Source organism: Oncorhynchus mykiss, chromosome 30 (genome assembly GCF_057628025.1).
Source record: "Oncorhynchus mykiss isolate SJ-2025 chromosome 30, ASM5762802v1, whole genome shotgun sequence".
Classification (NCBI taxonomy): domain Eukaryota; kingdom Metazoa; phylum Chordata; class Actinopteri; order Salmoniformes; family Salmonidae; genus Oncorhynchus; species Oncorhynchus mykiss.
Genome location: NC_143051.1, coordinates 6,750,454 through 6,767,500, shown reverse-complemented (window position 1 = coordinate 6,767,500; position 17,047 = coordinate 6,750,454). Strand labels below are relative to the sequence as shown.

At 43.5% G+C, this 17,047-nt stretch overlaps 1 protein-coding gene across 1 annotated transcript in view; it reads right to left on the bottom strand.

Moving 5' to 3' along the window:
- The window catches only part of LOC110489360 (hippocalcin-like protein 1), a 64,039-nt gene that overhangs the window by 1,647 nt on the left and 45,345 nt on the right, over positions 1–17,047 (bottom strand). The window contains exons 2-4 of the mRNA XM_036970956.2: positions 16,762–16,932; positions 10,248–10,529; positions 259–364 (exon numbers count right to left, since the gene is read on the bottom strand). Coding sequence (XP_036826851.1) covers positions 259–364; positions 10,248–10,529; positions 16,762–16,857 — 484 coding nt within the window. The 5' untranslated portion in view covers positions 16,858–16,932. The remainder of the gene's footprint in view (positions 1–258; positions 365–10,247; positions 10,530–16,761; positions 16,933–17,047) is intronic.

Below are 17,047 nucleotides of genomic sequence, written 5' to 3'. Positions count from 1 at the left end.
GAGAGAGGAAAAGAGATACAGGGAGGGGAATATTAAAAGAGGACAGAGAAGAGAAAGAAGAAGAGAACAAGAATAGAGAGAGCGTGAGAGAGAAACATTAGGTTCACTATGGGAAGAACTGAAATACAAATAATGTTCAGGCGCACTCAGAACTATATCACCTGACAGTGACCCGAACCCATCCTCCCCCTTCATTTGTCCTTCCCTTCCCTTGTCTCTCCCTACCTTCCCTCCTCCCTCCCTTTCCTTCTCTCTCACCATCGTTGTTGAGGTCCATCTGTCTGAAGATCTTGTCTGTTCTCTTCTCCGGCGTGGACTCATCCTCCGGCATCTTCATCACAGACGACACCATTTTGTAAATGGCCTGAGGGAGAGAGAGGGAGAGAGACAGAGAGAGGGAGAGAGACAGAGAGAGAGAGAGAGAGAGAGAATGTAAAGAAAGAACTGTAGGATTTCTTGAACTGCCTGTTGAGGAGAGAATCTGCATTTGGTCTCCAAATTATGTCCTGTTCTGTCATAATATAGTAGAGACAGTAGATCTAACTGGTCTGTCATAATATAATAGAGACAGTAGATCTAGTTGGTCTGTCATAATATAATAAAGACAGTAGATCTAGCTGGTCTGTCATAATATAATAGAGACAGTAGATCTATCTGGTCTGTCATAATGTAATAGAGACAGTAGATCTATCTGGTCTGTCATAATATAATAGAGACAGTAGATCTAGCTGGTCTGTCATAATATAATAGAGACAGTAGATCTATCTGGTCTGTCATAATATAATAGAGACAGTAGATCTATCTGGTCTGTCATAATATAATAGAGACAGTAGATCTAGCTGGTCTGTCATAATATAATAGAGACAGTAGATCTAGCTGGTCTGTCATAATATAATAGAGACAGTAGATCTAGCTGGTCTGTCATAATATAATAGAGACAGTAGATCTAGCTGGTCTGTCATAATATAATAGAGACAGTAGATCTAGCTGGTCTGTCATAATATAATAGAGACAGTAGATCTAGCTGGTCTGTCATAATATAATAGAGACAGTAGATCTAGCTGGTCTGTCATAATATAATAGAGACAGTAGATCTAGCTGGTCTGTCATAATATAATAAAGACAGTAGATCTAGCTGGTCTGTCATAATATAATAGAGACAGTAGATCTAGCTGGTCTGTCATAATATAATAGAGACAGTAGATCTAGCTGGTCTGTCATAATATAATAGAGACAGTAGATCTAGCTGGTCTGTCATAATATAATAGAGACAGTAGATCTAGCTGGTCTGTCATAATATAATAGAGACAGTAGATCTAGCTGGTCTGTCATAATATAATAGAGACAGTAGATCTAGCTGGTATGTCATAATATAATAAAGACAGTAGATCTAGCTGGTCTGTCATAATATAATAGAGACAGTAGATCTAGCTGGTCTGTCATAATATAATAGAGACAGTAGATCTAGCTGGTCTGTCATAATATAATAGAGACAGTAGATCTAGCTGGTCTGTCATAATATAATAGAGACAGTAGATCTAGCTGGTCTGTCATAATGTAATAGAGACAGTAGATCTATCTGGTCTGTCATAATATAATAAAGACAGTAGATCTAGCTGGTCTGTCATAATATAATAGAGACAGTAGATCTAGCTGGTCTGTCATAATATAATAGAGACAGTAGATCTAGCTGGTCTGTCATAATATAATAGAGACAGTAGATCTAGCTGGTCTGTCATAATATAATAGAGACAGTAGATCTAGCTGGTCTGTCATAATGTAATAGAGACAGTAGATCTAGCTGGTCTGTCATAATGTAATAGAGACAGTAGATCTATCTGGTCTGTCATAATATAATAAAGACAGTAGATCTAGCTGGTCTGTCATAATATAATAGAGACAGTAGATCTAGCTGGTCTGTCATAATATAATAGAGACAGTAGATCTAGCTGGTCTGTCATAATGTAATAGAGACAGTAGATCTATCTCCAGATTATGTCCTGAGAGAGTAAGAGCAGAGATAGGATTGGATGGTTTAATGGGAAGAGGGAGTGACAACAGAGAGAGATAGGATTGGATGGTTTAATGGGAAGAGGGAGTGACAACAGAGAGAGATAGGATTGGATGGTTTAATGGGAAGAGGGAGTGACAACAGAGAGAGATTGGATTGGATGGTTTAATGGGAAGAGGGAGTCACAACAGAGAGAGATAGGATTGGATGGTTTAATGGGAAGAGGGAGTGACAACAGAGAGAGATAGGATTGGATGGTTTAATGGGAAGAGGGAGTGACAACAGAGAGAGATAGGGTTGGATGGTTTAATGGGAAGAGGGAGTGACAGATAACATGGAGTGGGAAATCCACTTGAGTCATTGCTGTAGGCTGAAGAGAGCAAAGCTTTCTGTATCGATCTCATCCGTCCTCTATCTGCGTATCACAAGACCCCCTGAGAGCAGCATTGTGTGTCCCAAATGGCACCCTATTCCCTATATAGTGCACTACTTTAGACCAGAGGCCTATTCCTTATATAGTGCACTATTTTAGACCAGAGCTCTATTCCCTATATAGTGCACAACTTTAAACCAGAGCCCTACTCCCTATATAGTGCACTACTTTAGACCAGAGCCCTATTCCCTATATTGTGCACAACTTTAAACCAGAGCCCTACTCCCTATATAGTGCACAACTTTAAACCTGAGCCCTATTCCCTATATAGTGCACTACTTTAGACCAGAGCCCTATCCCCTGTATAGTGCACTACTTTAGACCAGAGCCCTATTCCCTATATAGTGCACTACTTTTGACCAGAGCCCTAATGGGCCTTAAATAGGGAATATGGTGCAATTTTGGGATGCAACCTTTCCTGCAAGAGCTACAGTGCATGCAGTGTTTTGGTCCAGCCCATCACTAACACGCCTGATTCAGCTACGTAGTAGCATAACTAATAACTAATAATGGGTTGCACGCCTGATTCAGCTACGTAGTAGCATAACTAATGACTAATAATGGGTTGCAAGTCTGATTCAGCTACGTAGTTGCCCTCCCCTGCTCCGTAGGCAAACACAGAAAAGCATAACTAATAACTAATAATGGGTTGCACGTTTCGTCACAATATTGTTTTTTTAACGTTCGTTTTAGGACTGATGCACTACTGGGTATTCTTCTTGGTGCATTATTAATGTGAGCTACAGAAGACTTCTTCTAAAGTGCATTAATGTGGATGGATTTTCAAAGAAGGAGGCAAATAATTAATAGGACAACCTTTTGTCAAGGTTGAGAGGACTAAATGTATCATTGCTCGCAATTTTTTTATGAACTTTGCTAGCTAACGTTAGCATTGCTAGCTATATTTTATAAACTTTGCTAGCTAAGGTTAGCATTGCTAGCTATTTGTTATGAACTTTGCAAGCTAACCTTAGCATTGCTAGTTATTTTGTATGAACTTTGCTAGCTCTTGACCACATGATCACATTGCCCACTGTCTAAAGTACATTTTACAACATCATAATGATCTTTAGGGGTAGCCTAGTGGTTAGAGTGTTGGGCTAATAATCGGAAGAGTTCAAATCCCCGAGCTGACAAGGTACAAATCTGTCGTTCTGCCCTTGAACAAGGCAGTTAACCCACTGTTCCTAGGCCGTCATTGAAAATAAGAATTTGTTGACTTGCATAAAATAAAGTAAGTAAAATAAAATAAAGGTTAAAAAATGATGGCAAAGTTGTTTTCCTACAAATGATTTGCCTACGTTAGCAACGTAATCGTATTTCCAGGTCACTGTAGTGTCATTTTGACGAGACAGCCATTAGCCCCCATTCAGAATGACTGGGCACCTTTAGGAGGCGTTTTTGTACCTGGAATCAGCAGTTAAAACAATAACAAAGTGGCCACCCGCCACTAATTTGGTCAATAATATTCACCCTCTTGGCATTTTTCCTATTTTGTTGCCTTACAACCTGGAATTTTTACAACCATTTGTATCATTTGACTTACACAACATGCCTATCACTTTGAAGATGCAAAATATGTTTTTATTGTGAAACAAACAAGAAATAAGACAAAAAAAACTTTGTAGAGACACCTTTTGCAGCAATCACAGCTGTAATGTCTCTATAAGCTTGGCACATCTTGGCCACTGGGATTTTTGCACATCCTTCAAGGCAAAACTACTCCAGCTCCTTCAAGTTGGATGGGTTCCGCTGGTGTACAGCAATCTTTAAATCATGCCACCGATTCTCAATTGGATTGAGGTCTGGGCTTTGACTAGGCCATTCCAAGACATTTAAATGTTTCCCCATAAACCACTCGAGTGTTGCTTTAGCAGTATGCTTTGTACTGCTGGAAGGTGAACCTCCATCACAGTCTCAAATCTCTGAATGACTGAAATAGGTTTCCCTCAAGCATTTCCCTGTATTTAGCGCCATCCATCATTCCTTAAATTCTGACCAGTTTCCCAGTTTCCCTGACGATGAAAAACATACCCACAGCATGATGCTGCCACCACCATGCTTCACTGTGGGGATGGAGTTTTCAGGGTGATGTGAGGTGTTGGGTTTGCGCCATATATAGCGTTTTCCTTGATGGCCAAAAAGTTAATTTGAGTCTCATCTGACCAGAGTATCTTCTCCCACATGCCTTTTGGTGAACACCAAACGTATTTGCTTATTTTTTTCTTTAAGCAATGGCTTTTTTTCTGGCCTCTCTTCCATAAAGCCCAGCTCTGTGGAGTGAACGGCTTAAAGTGGTCCTATGGACAGATACTCCAATCTCCGCTGTGGAGCTTTGCAGCTCCTTCAGGGTTAACGTTGGTCTCTTTGTAGCCTCTCTGATGAATGCCCTCCTTGCCTGGTCTGTGAGTTTTGGTGGGCGGCCCTCTCTTGGCAGGTTTGTCATGGTGCCCTATTCCTTCCATTTTTTTAATAATGGATTTAATGGTTCTCCGTGGGATGTTCAAAGTTTCGGATACTTTTTATAACCCTACCCTGATCTGTACCTTCTCCACAACTTTGTCCCTGACCTGTTAGGAGAGCTCCTTGGTCTTCATGGTGCCGCTTGCTTGGTGGTGCCCCAGGTTTAGTGGCGTTGCAGACTCTGGGGCCTTTCAGAACAGGTGTATATATATATGTATATATACTGAGATCATGTGACACTTAGATTGCACACAGGTTGACTTTATTTAACTAATTATGTGACTTCTGAAGGTAATTGTTTGCACCAGATCTTATTTAGGGGCTTCATAGCAAAGGGGGTGAACACATAAGTGTAGCACCTTAAGCAACATCATATTACCGTTCTAGAATAAGTGTTTCGTTTAGTTTCTTTCATCCCACAAGGACATTGCATGCTATCACAAGTGGCAAACTGAAATAACAGAATCTTGAAAGATGAATGCCACAGCTAAGGGCCATTGTTGTTCTTTCCAGGTATTTTCAAGTCCAACATTTATTACATTCAGTTGAAGGATGTTCTCAAATCTGACTGCGGATTTCCTGCAATAACCCGTTGCTGGGAAAATGACCAGATGTGATGTTGAGATATGGATTAGGGAGACATTTCCTGTTGTCTATGCCAGAGTGAAGTGTGGCAGCGACAGAGAGGCCAAGCCTTTGTGACGCACAATCACACACTCATTATTTTCACAACTCAGTTCACAAGGATTTCCTAATAATGTTTACAGGGTAGCTCCCTCCTTCCTCTGTCGTTATCTGTCCCTCTCTATCTTCTCCCCCTTCATCACCCCTCATCCAACTCTCACACATCTATATCTCTCCATCACCCAACACTTAGTGATAATAGCGTGACCTCTCCCTCTCCTCTCTTATCTCATCCTCTTCTCCTCACGCTCTCCTCCCTCCCTCTCGCTCTTCTCTCCTCTGCCTTTCTCCTTCCTCTCCCTCTCTCCTCCCCTCCGTCTCTCCTTCCTCTCCCTCTCTCCTCCCCTCCGTCTCTCCTTCCTCTCCCTCTCTCCTCCTCTCCCTCTTTCCTCCCCTCCGTCTCTCCTTCCTCTCCCTCTCTCCTCCTCTCCCTCTCTCCTCCCCTCCGTCTCTCCTTCTCTCATTCAACAGAGCATAACCAGGGGATAATCCCAGTATTCTGCACACTGAGGGATAAACCCGGGTTAAATTTAACTCACTAATCCTGGAGCACACAGTGCATGCTCTCAGAACAATACAGAACCCGTGTCTGTCTGTCTGTCTGTCTGTCTGTCTGTCTGTCTCTTTCTCTCTTGTTACTCGCTCCTTCGGCTAAACATGGTGAATAACGTAATAACTGACACCAAATATTAACGGCCATTCCTATCTAACCTCTTTACTGGCCAGCTAAAATATAAACTGTCAACATGCCTGCAAAGGAAGGGTATACTACTGGAAACTTTCTAAATGTGCCAGTAAACTACCAGAATGTTGGTAAAGTTCAAAGACATCTAGTGGCCATTTTGGGTACTTCAGCTGATCACAGTCTTTATTCATCTCTGGCCTTTTGTCTTATCACAGGTAAAATATATCAAATAATAAAAAGTATTATATAAAATAGAAAGACAAAGCTGTAAAACATTATCTTAAATATAAACCATCAACCTAGTGTATACCATTAGTGTTTAATATGAGGGTTTAAGTGTGAAATATCCTCAATATTTTGTGTTTTATTTGCTTGTGTCAATATGTATTTGTTGTCAATGTTTCAGTGTCAAAATGGTTGCAGTTGTGAAAGAGTTCATGTGAAATAATGTTGATTCAATGCTTTTTTTCATCCATTAGGCTATTTTCTCTTGAACCGTTCTATCTATTAAAACCTCAATGACACCATGGACACCGATAAAATAAATTATTTATTTAACTAGGAAAGACAGTTGAGAACAAATTCTTATTTTCAACGACGGCCTACCGGGGAACAGTGGATTAGCTGCCTTGATCAGAGGTAGAATAACAGATTTTTACCTTGTCAGCTCGGGGATTCTGTCACGCCCTGGTCTTAGTATTTTGTGTTTTCTTCATTATTTTGGTCAGGCCATGGTGTGACATGGGTTATTTATGTGTTGTGTCTTGTCTTGTTTAGGGGTTTATTAGATTTATGGGGTTGTGTGTAGTATAGTAGTCTAGGACAGTCTATGGTTGTCTGGAGTGGTTCTCAATCAGAGGCAGGTGTTTATCGTTGTCTCTGATTGGGGAACCATATTTAGTCAGCCATATTCTTTGAGAGTTTCGTGGGTGATTGTTCCTGTCTCTGTGTTTGTTTGTACCAGATAGGGCTGTTTAGGTTTTTCACGTTTATTGTTTTTGTAAATTGTTCGTATTTTTCATCTTTATTAAAGATGTTTCCAAATAACCACGCTGCATTTTGCGTTTTGATCCTCCTCTCTTTCAGAAAACCGTAACAGATTCGTTCCAGCAACTTCTGGTTACTGGCCCAACGCTCTAACCACTAGGCTACTTGCTGCCCCGAATACTATATATGAATACTATATATGAATACTATATATGAATACTATATATGAATACTATATATTAAAAGTTATTAAAGTCTAAATTCCCAAAATGATAGATTGCCATAGATTTTCTGTTAATTACCAAATTTACTGAAGACTAAGGTAACTTTGGTAAAATACCAGTAGCTTTGTAACCCTAGTTGTTCCTGAGTCTCCCCACTAGGGGGGGGGGGGGGGGTATTCTGAATTCTCTGTCTGTCAATCTAAGGATCCGTTATCCGTTGAGACTGAACGTTTAAACTGGAATTAGAAGAGGTACAACACCACTGTGTTCTAAATCTAAAATATTGGCAAGTTTCCCTGTTTAAATCATCCGTCAGATGACGACGGCATGGTTTATGACTTAAAATGTCTATTTTGTTTTGGGGGGGGGGGCGCCCAAAATCTCAAATGTTCAATGATAATCAGAGTAACAAGACTTTAGGATCCAGATTCTGTTTGATGGGTATTTCCCATTTCCTGACATTTAATCCCAGTAAATATTCTGTTTTAGGTCAGTTAGGATCACCACTTTACTTTAAAGAATGTGAAATGTCAGAATAATAGTAGAGAGAAGAATTTATTTCAGCTTTTATTTCTTTCATCACATTCCCATTGGGTCAGAAGTTTGCATACACTCAATTAGTATTCGGTAGCGTTGCCTTTAAATTGTGGGTCAAACATTTCGGGTAGCCTTCCACAAGCTCCCACAATATGTTGGGTGAATTTTGGGCCATTCCTCCTGTCAGAGCTCATGTAACTGAGTCAGGTTTGTAGGCTCGCACTCGCTTTTTCAGTTCTGCCCACAAGTTTTCTATAGCCATTTTGCAACAACTTTGGAAGTATGCTTGGGGTCATTGTCCATTTGGAAGACCCATTTGCGACCAAGTTTTAACTTCCTAACTGATGTCTTGAGATGTTCCTTCAATATAGCCACATAATTTTCCTGCCTTATGATGCAATCGATTTTGTGAGGTGCACCAGTCCCTCCTGCAGTTCTTCGGCTTGCAAGCCTCCCCCTTTTCCTTCAAACATAATGATGGTCATTATGGCCCAACAGTTCTATTTTTGTTTCATCAGACCAGAGGACATCTCTCCAAAAAGTACGATCTTTGTCCCCATGTGCAGTTGCAAACCGTAGTCTGGCATTTTTATGGAGGTTTTGGAGCAGCGGCTTCTTCCTTGCTGAGCGGCCTTTCAGGTTATGTTGATATTGGACTCGTTTTACTGTGGACATAGATGCTTTTGTACCTGCTTCCTCCAGCATCTTCACAAGGTCCTTTGCTGTTGTTCTGAGATTGATTTGCAATTTTCGCACCAAAGTACGTTCATCTCTAGGAGACAGAACGCGTCTCCTTCCTGAACGGTATGACGGCTGCGTGGTCCCATGGTGTTTATACTTGCATACTATTGTTTGTACAGATGAACGTGGTACCTTCAGGTGTTTAACAATGGCTCCCAAGGATGAACCAGACTTGTGGAGGTCTACCATTTTTTGGCTGATTTCTTTTGATTTTCCCATGATGTCAAGTAAAGAGGTACTGAGTTTGAAGGTAGGCCTTGAAATACATCCACAGGTACACCTCCAATTGACTCAAATGATGTCAATTAGCCTATCAGAAGCTTCTAAAGCCATGACATCATTTTCTGGAATTTTCAAAGGTGTTTAAAGGCACAGTCAACTTACTGTATGTAAACTTCTGACCCACTGGAATTGTGATACAGTGAACTATACTACAGTAGGCCTCTGCTATTGTAGGCTAAGCAATGACCAGTTTGCCTCTGTTACAGTAGGTTAAGATAACAATGACCAGTTTTCCTCAAAATTTGGTTGTAAAATACAACAACATTCTTTCATTGAACTACATACAGCTCACACAAAAACCGTCTCCCTGTTCGCTCTTCTTCTCCTGTAGGATCTCCTCCCCCTCATCACAACTGCTGTGTCTGTTCTCCTGTAGGATCTCCTCCCCCTCATCACAACTGGTGTGTCTATTCTCCTGTAGGTTCTCCTTCCCCTCATCATAACTGGTGTGTCTGTTCACCAATTGTTCAGGGGCGGCAGGTAGCCTAGTGGTTAGAGCTTTGGGCCAGTAACCGAAAGGTTGCAGAGATCGAATCCCTGAGCTGACAAGGTAAAAACAAGGCAGTTAACTGTTCCTAGGCCGTCATTGTTAATAAGAATCTGTTCTTAACTGACTTGCCAAGTGAAATCAAATTCAAATCTATTTTATGAATCCCTTTTTACATCAGCAGTTGTCACCCAGTACTTTACAGATACCCAGCATAAAACCCCAAAGAGCTTTACAGAAACCCAGCATGAAACCCCAAAGAGCTTTACAGATACCCAGCATGAAACCCCAAAAAGCAAGCAATGCAGTAGCAGAAGCACAGTGGCTAGGGAAAACTCAGCAGAAGACAGGAACCTAGGAAGACACCTAGAGAGGAACCAGGAGGAAGTCTTCATCCACTTTTGAATGAGAAGCATTGACTACAGATAACAAGCTGGGCAAGCTGGAGCAGAAACTGAAGTGGACCGTCTCACCTGTACAACCTCCACAAGGACTACAAATCCCATGTCTCACCTGTATGACCTCCGTCAGGACTACACATCTCATGTCTCACCTGTATGACCTCCGTCAGGCCAACACATCTCATGTCTCACCTGTATGACCTCCGTCAGGACAACACATCTCATGTCTCACCTGTATGACTTCCATCAGGATGACAAATCCGATATCTCACCTGTACGACCTCCACCAGGACTACAAATCCCATGTCTCACCTGTACGATCTCCAGCATCTCATCACGGCTGATGTACCCATTCCCATCCAGGTCATACATGCTGAAGGCCCACTTCAGTTTCTGCTCCAGCTTTCCCCGTGACGTGACACTCAGCGCGATGATGAACTCCCGGAAGTCGATGGTGCCGTCGTTGTTGGTGTCAAACGTTCGGAAGACGTGCTCGGCGAACTTGGAGGCATCTCCGTACGGGAAGAAGTTGGCGTAGATCTTCTTGAACTCCTCCACGTTCAGGTTGCCGCTGGGACAGTCCTTTAGGAATCCCTAGGGGGGGGAGGGGTGGAGGAAGAAACAAGATTAAATATACGGTATGTCATAGAATGACCTATTCTAGCCTGAGAGAGAGACGGAGGATGTTATATTTGGCACTAAACAGAGAGTACACAGCGGCAGAATACCTGACCATTGTGACTGAACAAAAATGTATTACAGCTTTGACTATGTACAGACTCAGTGAGCATAGCCTTGCTATTGAGAAAGTAGGCAGACATGGCTCTCAAAAGCACACTGCCTACAAAATGAGGTGGAAACTGATCTGCACTTCCTAACCTCCTGCCAAATGTTTGTCCATATTAGAGACATATATTTCACTTAGATTACACACACAATTTTGATAAACTCCCATATCTATTGGGTGAAATACCACAGTGTGCCATCACAGCAGAAAGATTCGTGACTAGTTTCCTCAAGAAAAGAGCAACCAGTGAAGAACAAACTCCATTGTAAATACAACCCATATTTATGTTTATTTATTTTCCCATTTGTACTTTAACTTTTTGCATATCATTACAACACTGTATATAGATATAATATAACATTTGAAATGTCTTTATTCTTTTGGAACTTTTATGAGTTTAATGTTTACCTTACATTTTTTATTGTTTATTTCACTTTTGTTTATTATCTATTTCACTTGCTTTGGCAATGTTAACACATGTTTCCCATGCCAATAAAGCCCCTTGAATTGAAATTGAAAAAATTGAAATCGGGGGATGACAATGTACTTGTTACTGGTAAGCAATATGTTGATAACTGATAATGTACCCAAAATAGTCATTAAAGGAAATGACATGCTATGTTAAACCTCTGGGTCCAAACCAATCACAGCTAATAGATCATGAGCTTTAGATCAAACCCAGTGATGTCACACAAAATACATTCATTACGGTCTTCTGGGAAAATGTATGTGACAATACGACAAAATATATATTACACCACCCCCAGGCGACACAGGGACACAGAGATTCACAAACCTATTTAAAAAAAAAATAATAACACACTCAACCATAACTATGTCAAAATATAATCCCGGGAATTATGTCATTTCATACTAAAGTTGTGTAGATCCACTGTCAACACCAGCAGCGAGTATTAACCCTAGGAGAGAGGTTTAATGGCTAACGCAGAGACTTTTATGTCCCAACATGAATCTATGACAACATTACAACGGTGTTAAAACACCACAGTGATGATCTACTGCAGCTGGACATAGCAGTCTCAGGCTGCACCCTATCCATATATAGTGTACTACTTTTGACCAATGCCAAAAGGGACCAGAACATACTGTATAGGGTGATATTTGGGATGCACACCCAGCCTGTTAATCTAGGAGGAGGGAAGAGGAAGGAGACGGACAGGGGACACACCCAGCCTGTTAATCTAGGAGGAGACAGACAGGGGACACACCCAGCCTGTTAATCCAGGAGGATGGAAGAGGAAGGAGACAGACAGGGGACACACCCAGCCTGTTAATCCAGGAGGAGACAGACAGGGGACACACCCAACCTGTTAATCCAGGAGGAGACAGACAGGGCACACACCCAACCTGTTAATCCAGGAGGAGACAGACAGGGGACACACCCAACCTGTTAATCCAGGAGGGGGGAAGAGGAAAGAGACAGATAGACGACACACCCAACCTGTTAATCCAGGAGACGGGAAGAGGAAGGAAACAGACAGGGGACACACCCAGCCTATTAATCCAGGAGGATGGAAGAGGAAGGAGACAGACAGGGGACACACCCAGCCTGTTAATCCAGCAGGAGACAGACAGGGGACACACCCAGCCTGTTAATCCAGGAGGAGACAGACAGGGGACACACCCAAACTGTTAATCCAGGAGGATGGAAGAGGAAGGAGACAGACAGGATACACAGCCAGCCAGATAATCCAGGAGGAGGGAAGAGGAAGGAGACAGACAGGAGACACACCCAGCCTGTTAATCCAGGAGGAGGAAAGAGGAAGGAGACAGATAGACGACACACCCAACCTGTTAATCTAGGAGGAGGGAAGAGGAAGGAGACAGACAGGAGACACACCCGGCCTGTTAATCCAGGCGGAGGGAAGAGGAAGGAGCCAGATAGATGACATCCCCAGCCTGTTAATCCAGGCGGAGGGAAGAGGAAGGAGACAGATAGACGACACACCCAGCCTGTTAATCCAGGAGGATGGAAGAGTAAGGAGATAGACAGGGGACACACATAGCCTGTTAATCCAGGAGGATGGAGGAGGAAGGAGACAGACAGGAGACACACCCAGCCTGTTAATCTAGGAGGAGACAGACAGGGGACACACCCAGCCTGTTAATCCAGGAGGATGGAAGAGTAAGGAGATAGACAGTGGACACACATAGCCTGTTAATCCAGGAGGATGGAGGAGGAAGGAGACAGACAGGAGACACACCCAGCCTGTTAATCTAGGAGGAGACAGACAGGGGACACACCCAGCCTGTTAATCGAGGAGAAAGGAAGAGGAAGGAGACAGACAGGGGACACACCCAGCCTGTTAATCCAGGAGGAGGCAGACAGGGGACACACCCAGCCTGTTAATCCAGGAGGATGGAAGAGGAATGAGACAGACAGGGGACACACACAGCCTGTTAATCCAGGAGGATGGAAGAGGAATGAGACAGACAGGGGACACACCCAGCCTGTTAATCCAGGAGGAGGGAAGAGGAAGGAGACAGATAGACGACATCCCCAGCCTGTTAATGCAGGAGGAGGGAAGAGGAAGGAGACAGACAGGGGACACACCCAGCCTGTTAATCCAGGAGGAGGGAAGAGGAAGGAGACAGATAGACGACATCCCCAGCCTATTAATCCAGGAGGAGGGAAGAGGAAGGAGACAGACAGGGGACAAACACCGGCCTGTTAATTCAGGAGGGGGGAAGAGGAAGGAGACAGACAGGGGACACACCCAGCCTGTTAATCTAGGAGGAGGGAAGAGGAAGGAGACAGACAGGGGACCCACCCAGCCTGTTAATCCAGGAGGAGACAGACAGGGGACACACCCAGCCTGTTAATCTAGGAGGAGGGAAGAGGAAGGAGACAGACAGGGGACCCACCCAGCCTGTTAATCCAGGAGGAGACAGACAGGGGACACACTCAGCCTGTTAATCCAGGAGGAGGGAAGAGGAAGGAGACAGACAGGGGACACACCCAGCCTGTTAATCTAGGAGGAGGGAAGAGGAAGGAGACAGACAGGGGACAGCACCATATGCTTGCTGTTATGTTGCTCAGTGCCCCATGATACTTCTTCCACCGTGAGAACATTTCTGGTCCAAATCTCAGCATGAGGTGACAGTTGACCGATGCACTGCCTCATCAACAGTGTGTGTGTGTGTGTGTGTGTATGTGTGTGTGTGCGTGCGTGCGTGTGTGCGTGTGTGTGTGTGTGTGTGTGTGTACAGTATACGTTTCCGCATGCATATACAGTACCAGTCAAAAGTTTGGACACACCAATTAATTTAAGGATTTTTCATAATTTTATACATTGTAGAATAATAGTGAAGACATCAACACTATGAAATAACACTTATGGAATCATGTAGTAACCCAAAAAAAGAGTTAAACAAAGATTCTTCAAAGAAGCCAACCTTTGCCAGCTACTGCATTTAACACTAGTGCTACCACCACCACTACTGTTTTTATAGATTTTTATTTAACCTTTATTTAACTAGGTAAATCAGTTAAGAACAAATTCTTATTTACAATGACGGTCTAGGAACAGTGGGTAACTGCCTTGTTCAGGGGCTACTACTGTTACTACTGTTACTGCTACTACTACTACTGTTATTAATATTGCTGTTACTACTACTGCTACTACTGTTACTACTACTACTACTACTGTTATTAATACTACTGTTACTGATACTAATACTACTGTTACTATTACTGTTACTACTACTGCTACTACTGTTACTACTACTACTACTACTACTACTGTTACTGCTACTACTACTACTACTACTACTACTACATTTACTAATGTTGTAGTTATTAATTGTCCCATCAACAATCATCCATATTAGCAGACATATTTAATTTCAAACTTCACATTTCTCTAGAAGGACCCTGTAGGTTATTTATGGTAATATCAGCTATAAGTGGCCGGTCAGGTCAGTTTATCGTCTCAGCTCTACTTTATCTGCCATACGAGGCTGAGGGAGGTTAAATATCACAGACACGATGTGATTTATAGACGCCAAGGGGTCTCTGAGGTTGGACGTCAATACTCTCTTTCCTGGTATTACAGTATAGAGGAGGCAGCGTAGCCTAGTGGTTAGAGCATTGGACTAGTAACCGAAAGATTGCAAGATCGAATGCCCCTGAACAAGGCACTAGGCCGTCATTCTAAAATAAGAATTTGTTCTTAACTGACTTGCTTAGTTAAATAAAGATAAAGTACATTTTAAAAAAGTACTGGGCTAGCCGCACTACCCTCTGTAGCCCGATGGCAAGGAGCCAGTCCCAGTGATGCGCTGGTCTATCCGCACCGCCCTCTGTAGCCCCATGGCAAGGAGCTCAGTCCCAGTGACGTGCTGGTCTATCCGTGGTATTGCTGTACCAAGCAGTGACGCAGCCAGCCGAGATGCTCTCAATGGTACAGCTGTAGAAGTTTGAGGATTTGAGGGCACATGCCAAACCAACACGCATTCTTCACAACCGTGAACAATTTTTAAATATTTAGTGATTTGGACACCGAGGAACTTGAAGCTCTCGATCCGCTCCACTGCAGCCCCGTCGATGTAGAGTGCTCATCCCTCCCCCCATTTCCTCTAGTCCACGATCATCTCCTTGGTCTTACAGACGATGAGGGAGAGATTGCTGTTCTGGCACCACACTGTCAGGTCACTGACCTCCTAAACTGTTGGTTGACTCATCGTCAACGGTTACCAGGCCTACCACTGTTGTATCTTCAGCAAACATGATGATGGAGTTGGAGTCGTGGGTGAACAGGAGGGGTAGCATAACCTCTGGTTCTGGAGACCATTTCTCAACGGAGCGAGTCACGGGTACTTCCTATTTGAGCTTCTGCTTGCAAACAGGAAGCAGGCGTACAGAGTCATGATCTGATTTGCCGAATGGCAGACGAGAGAGGGAAGGCCTCGTATGCATGCTTCATGGTAGAATGACAGTGGTCATGGATTGTATCACCCCCTAATGGCGAGGGAGACGTGTTATAGCCTCGTACAGTTTGATGAATGCCAGCTTGTTATTTGTCTTGTCCTGAGATGGAACGTATACAGCAGTCACAATAACAGCTGAAAAGTCCTTTACTGAAAAGGCATTTGATCATCAGCTACTCCAAGGCGGGTGAACACACTTCTACCGCGCTCGAGTCAGCACACCAGTTGTTGTTGATGAAGAAGCAAAGCCCTCCCCCCCTCTACTTCCGACTCCACTATCCTGTCGGTATCTTATAGCCACGGGGGTGTATCTTATAGCCATGGGGGGGGGTATCTTATAGCCACGGGGGGGGGGGGGTATCTTATAGCCATGGGGGGGGGGGGGGGGGAGTATCTTATAGCCACGGGGGGGGGTATCTTATAGCCACGGGGGGGTGTCTTATAGCCACGGGGGTATCTTATAGCCAAGGGGGGGGGGGTGTATCTTATAGCCACGGGGGGTATCTTCTAGCCACGGGGGGGTATCTTATAGCCACGGGGGGTATCTTATAGCCACGGGGGGGGGGGGGGAGTATCTTATAGCCACGGGGGGTATCTTATAGCCACGGGGGGTGTCTTATAGCCACTGGGTGTCTTATCCGAGAGCCATGTTTCAGAAAAGCAGAGAATATTACAGTTTCGAGAGTCCCGCTGGATCAGAGATTATCCATTTTATTATCAAGTGGCTGTACATTAGCCAATAGAATGGAGAGAAGAGGTGGCCGGTTCTCCCTTCAGCTCAATCTCACCAGCTGTCCCTCTTTGGTAGCTCGAAAATTGGGTTGGGAATTCCAGAAAGCGTCCAGGGTGAACTTGAAGCCGGAATTGAGGTAAGTAGCTGCCCATCTGATGTTCAAACGTTCTTGTCGTTTGTATGAAATGATAGCAGATACATTTAGAGAAAAAAATAAACGGCAACAGAATCACAAAATAGCAAAGTTGGGTTGAAGTTTGCAAAACAACTGCCATCCGGGATAGCAACAAGTTATCTGTGTGTGTGTGTGTGTGTGTGTGTGTGTGTGTGTGTGTGTGTGTGTACTGTGTAGTGACCTTGTACCACTCCTGTAGTTCGTGGTCAGAGAACTCCGTGTTCTCTCTCAGGTCCTGAAGCATCTCTGGCCGTAGCTTGCTGTTCTGTTTCCCCATGGCAACGACGCAACACCGTGGCGACACACACTCGGTCTCAGTGGCAACAACACCTACCAGGCCCCTGGTTACAACCTGCCAATCACAGTGAAGAGAGAGTGTGAGTGAACAATCACAGAGGGTGAGTGGCCAATCACAGACTAGAGAGAAAAGGTCAGCGACCAATTAAATCAGGAAGCAATCTGAAACC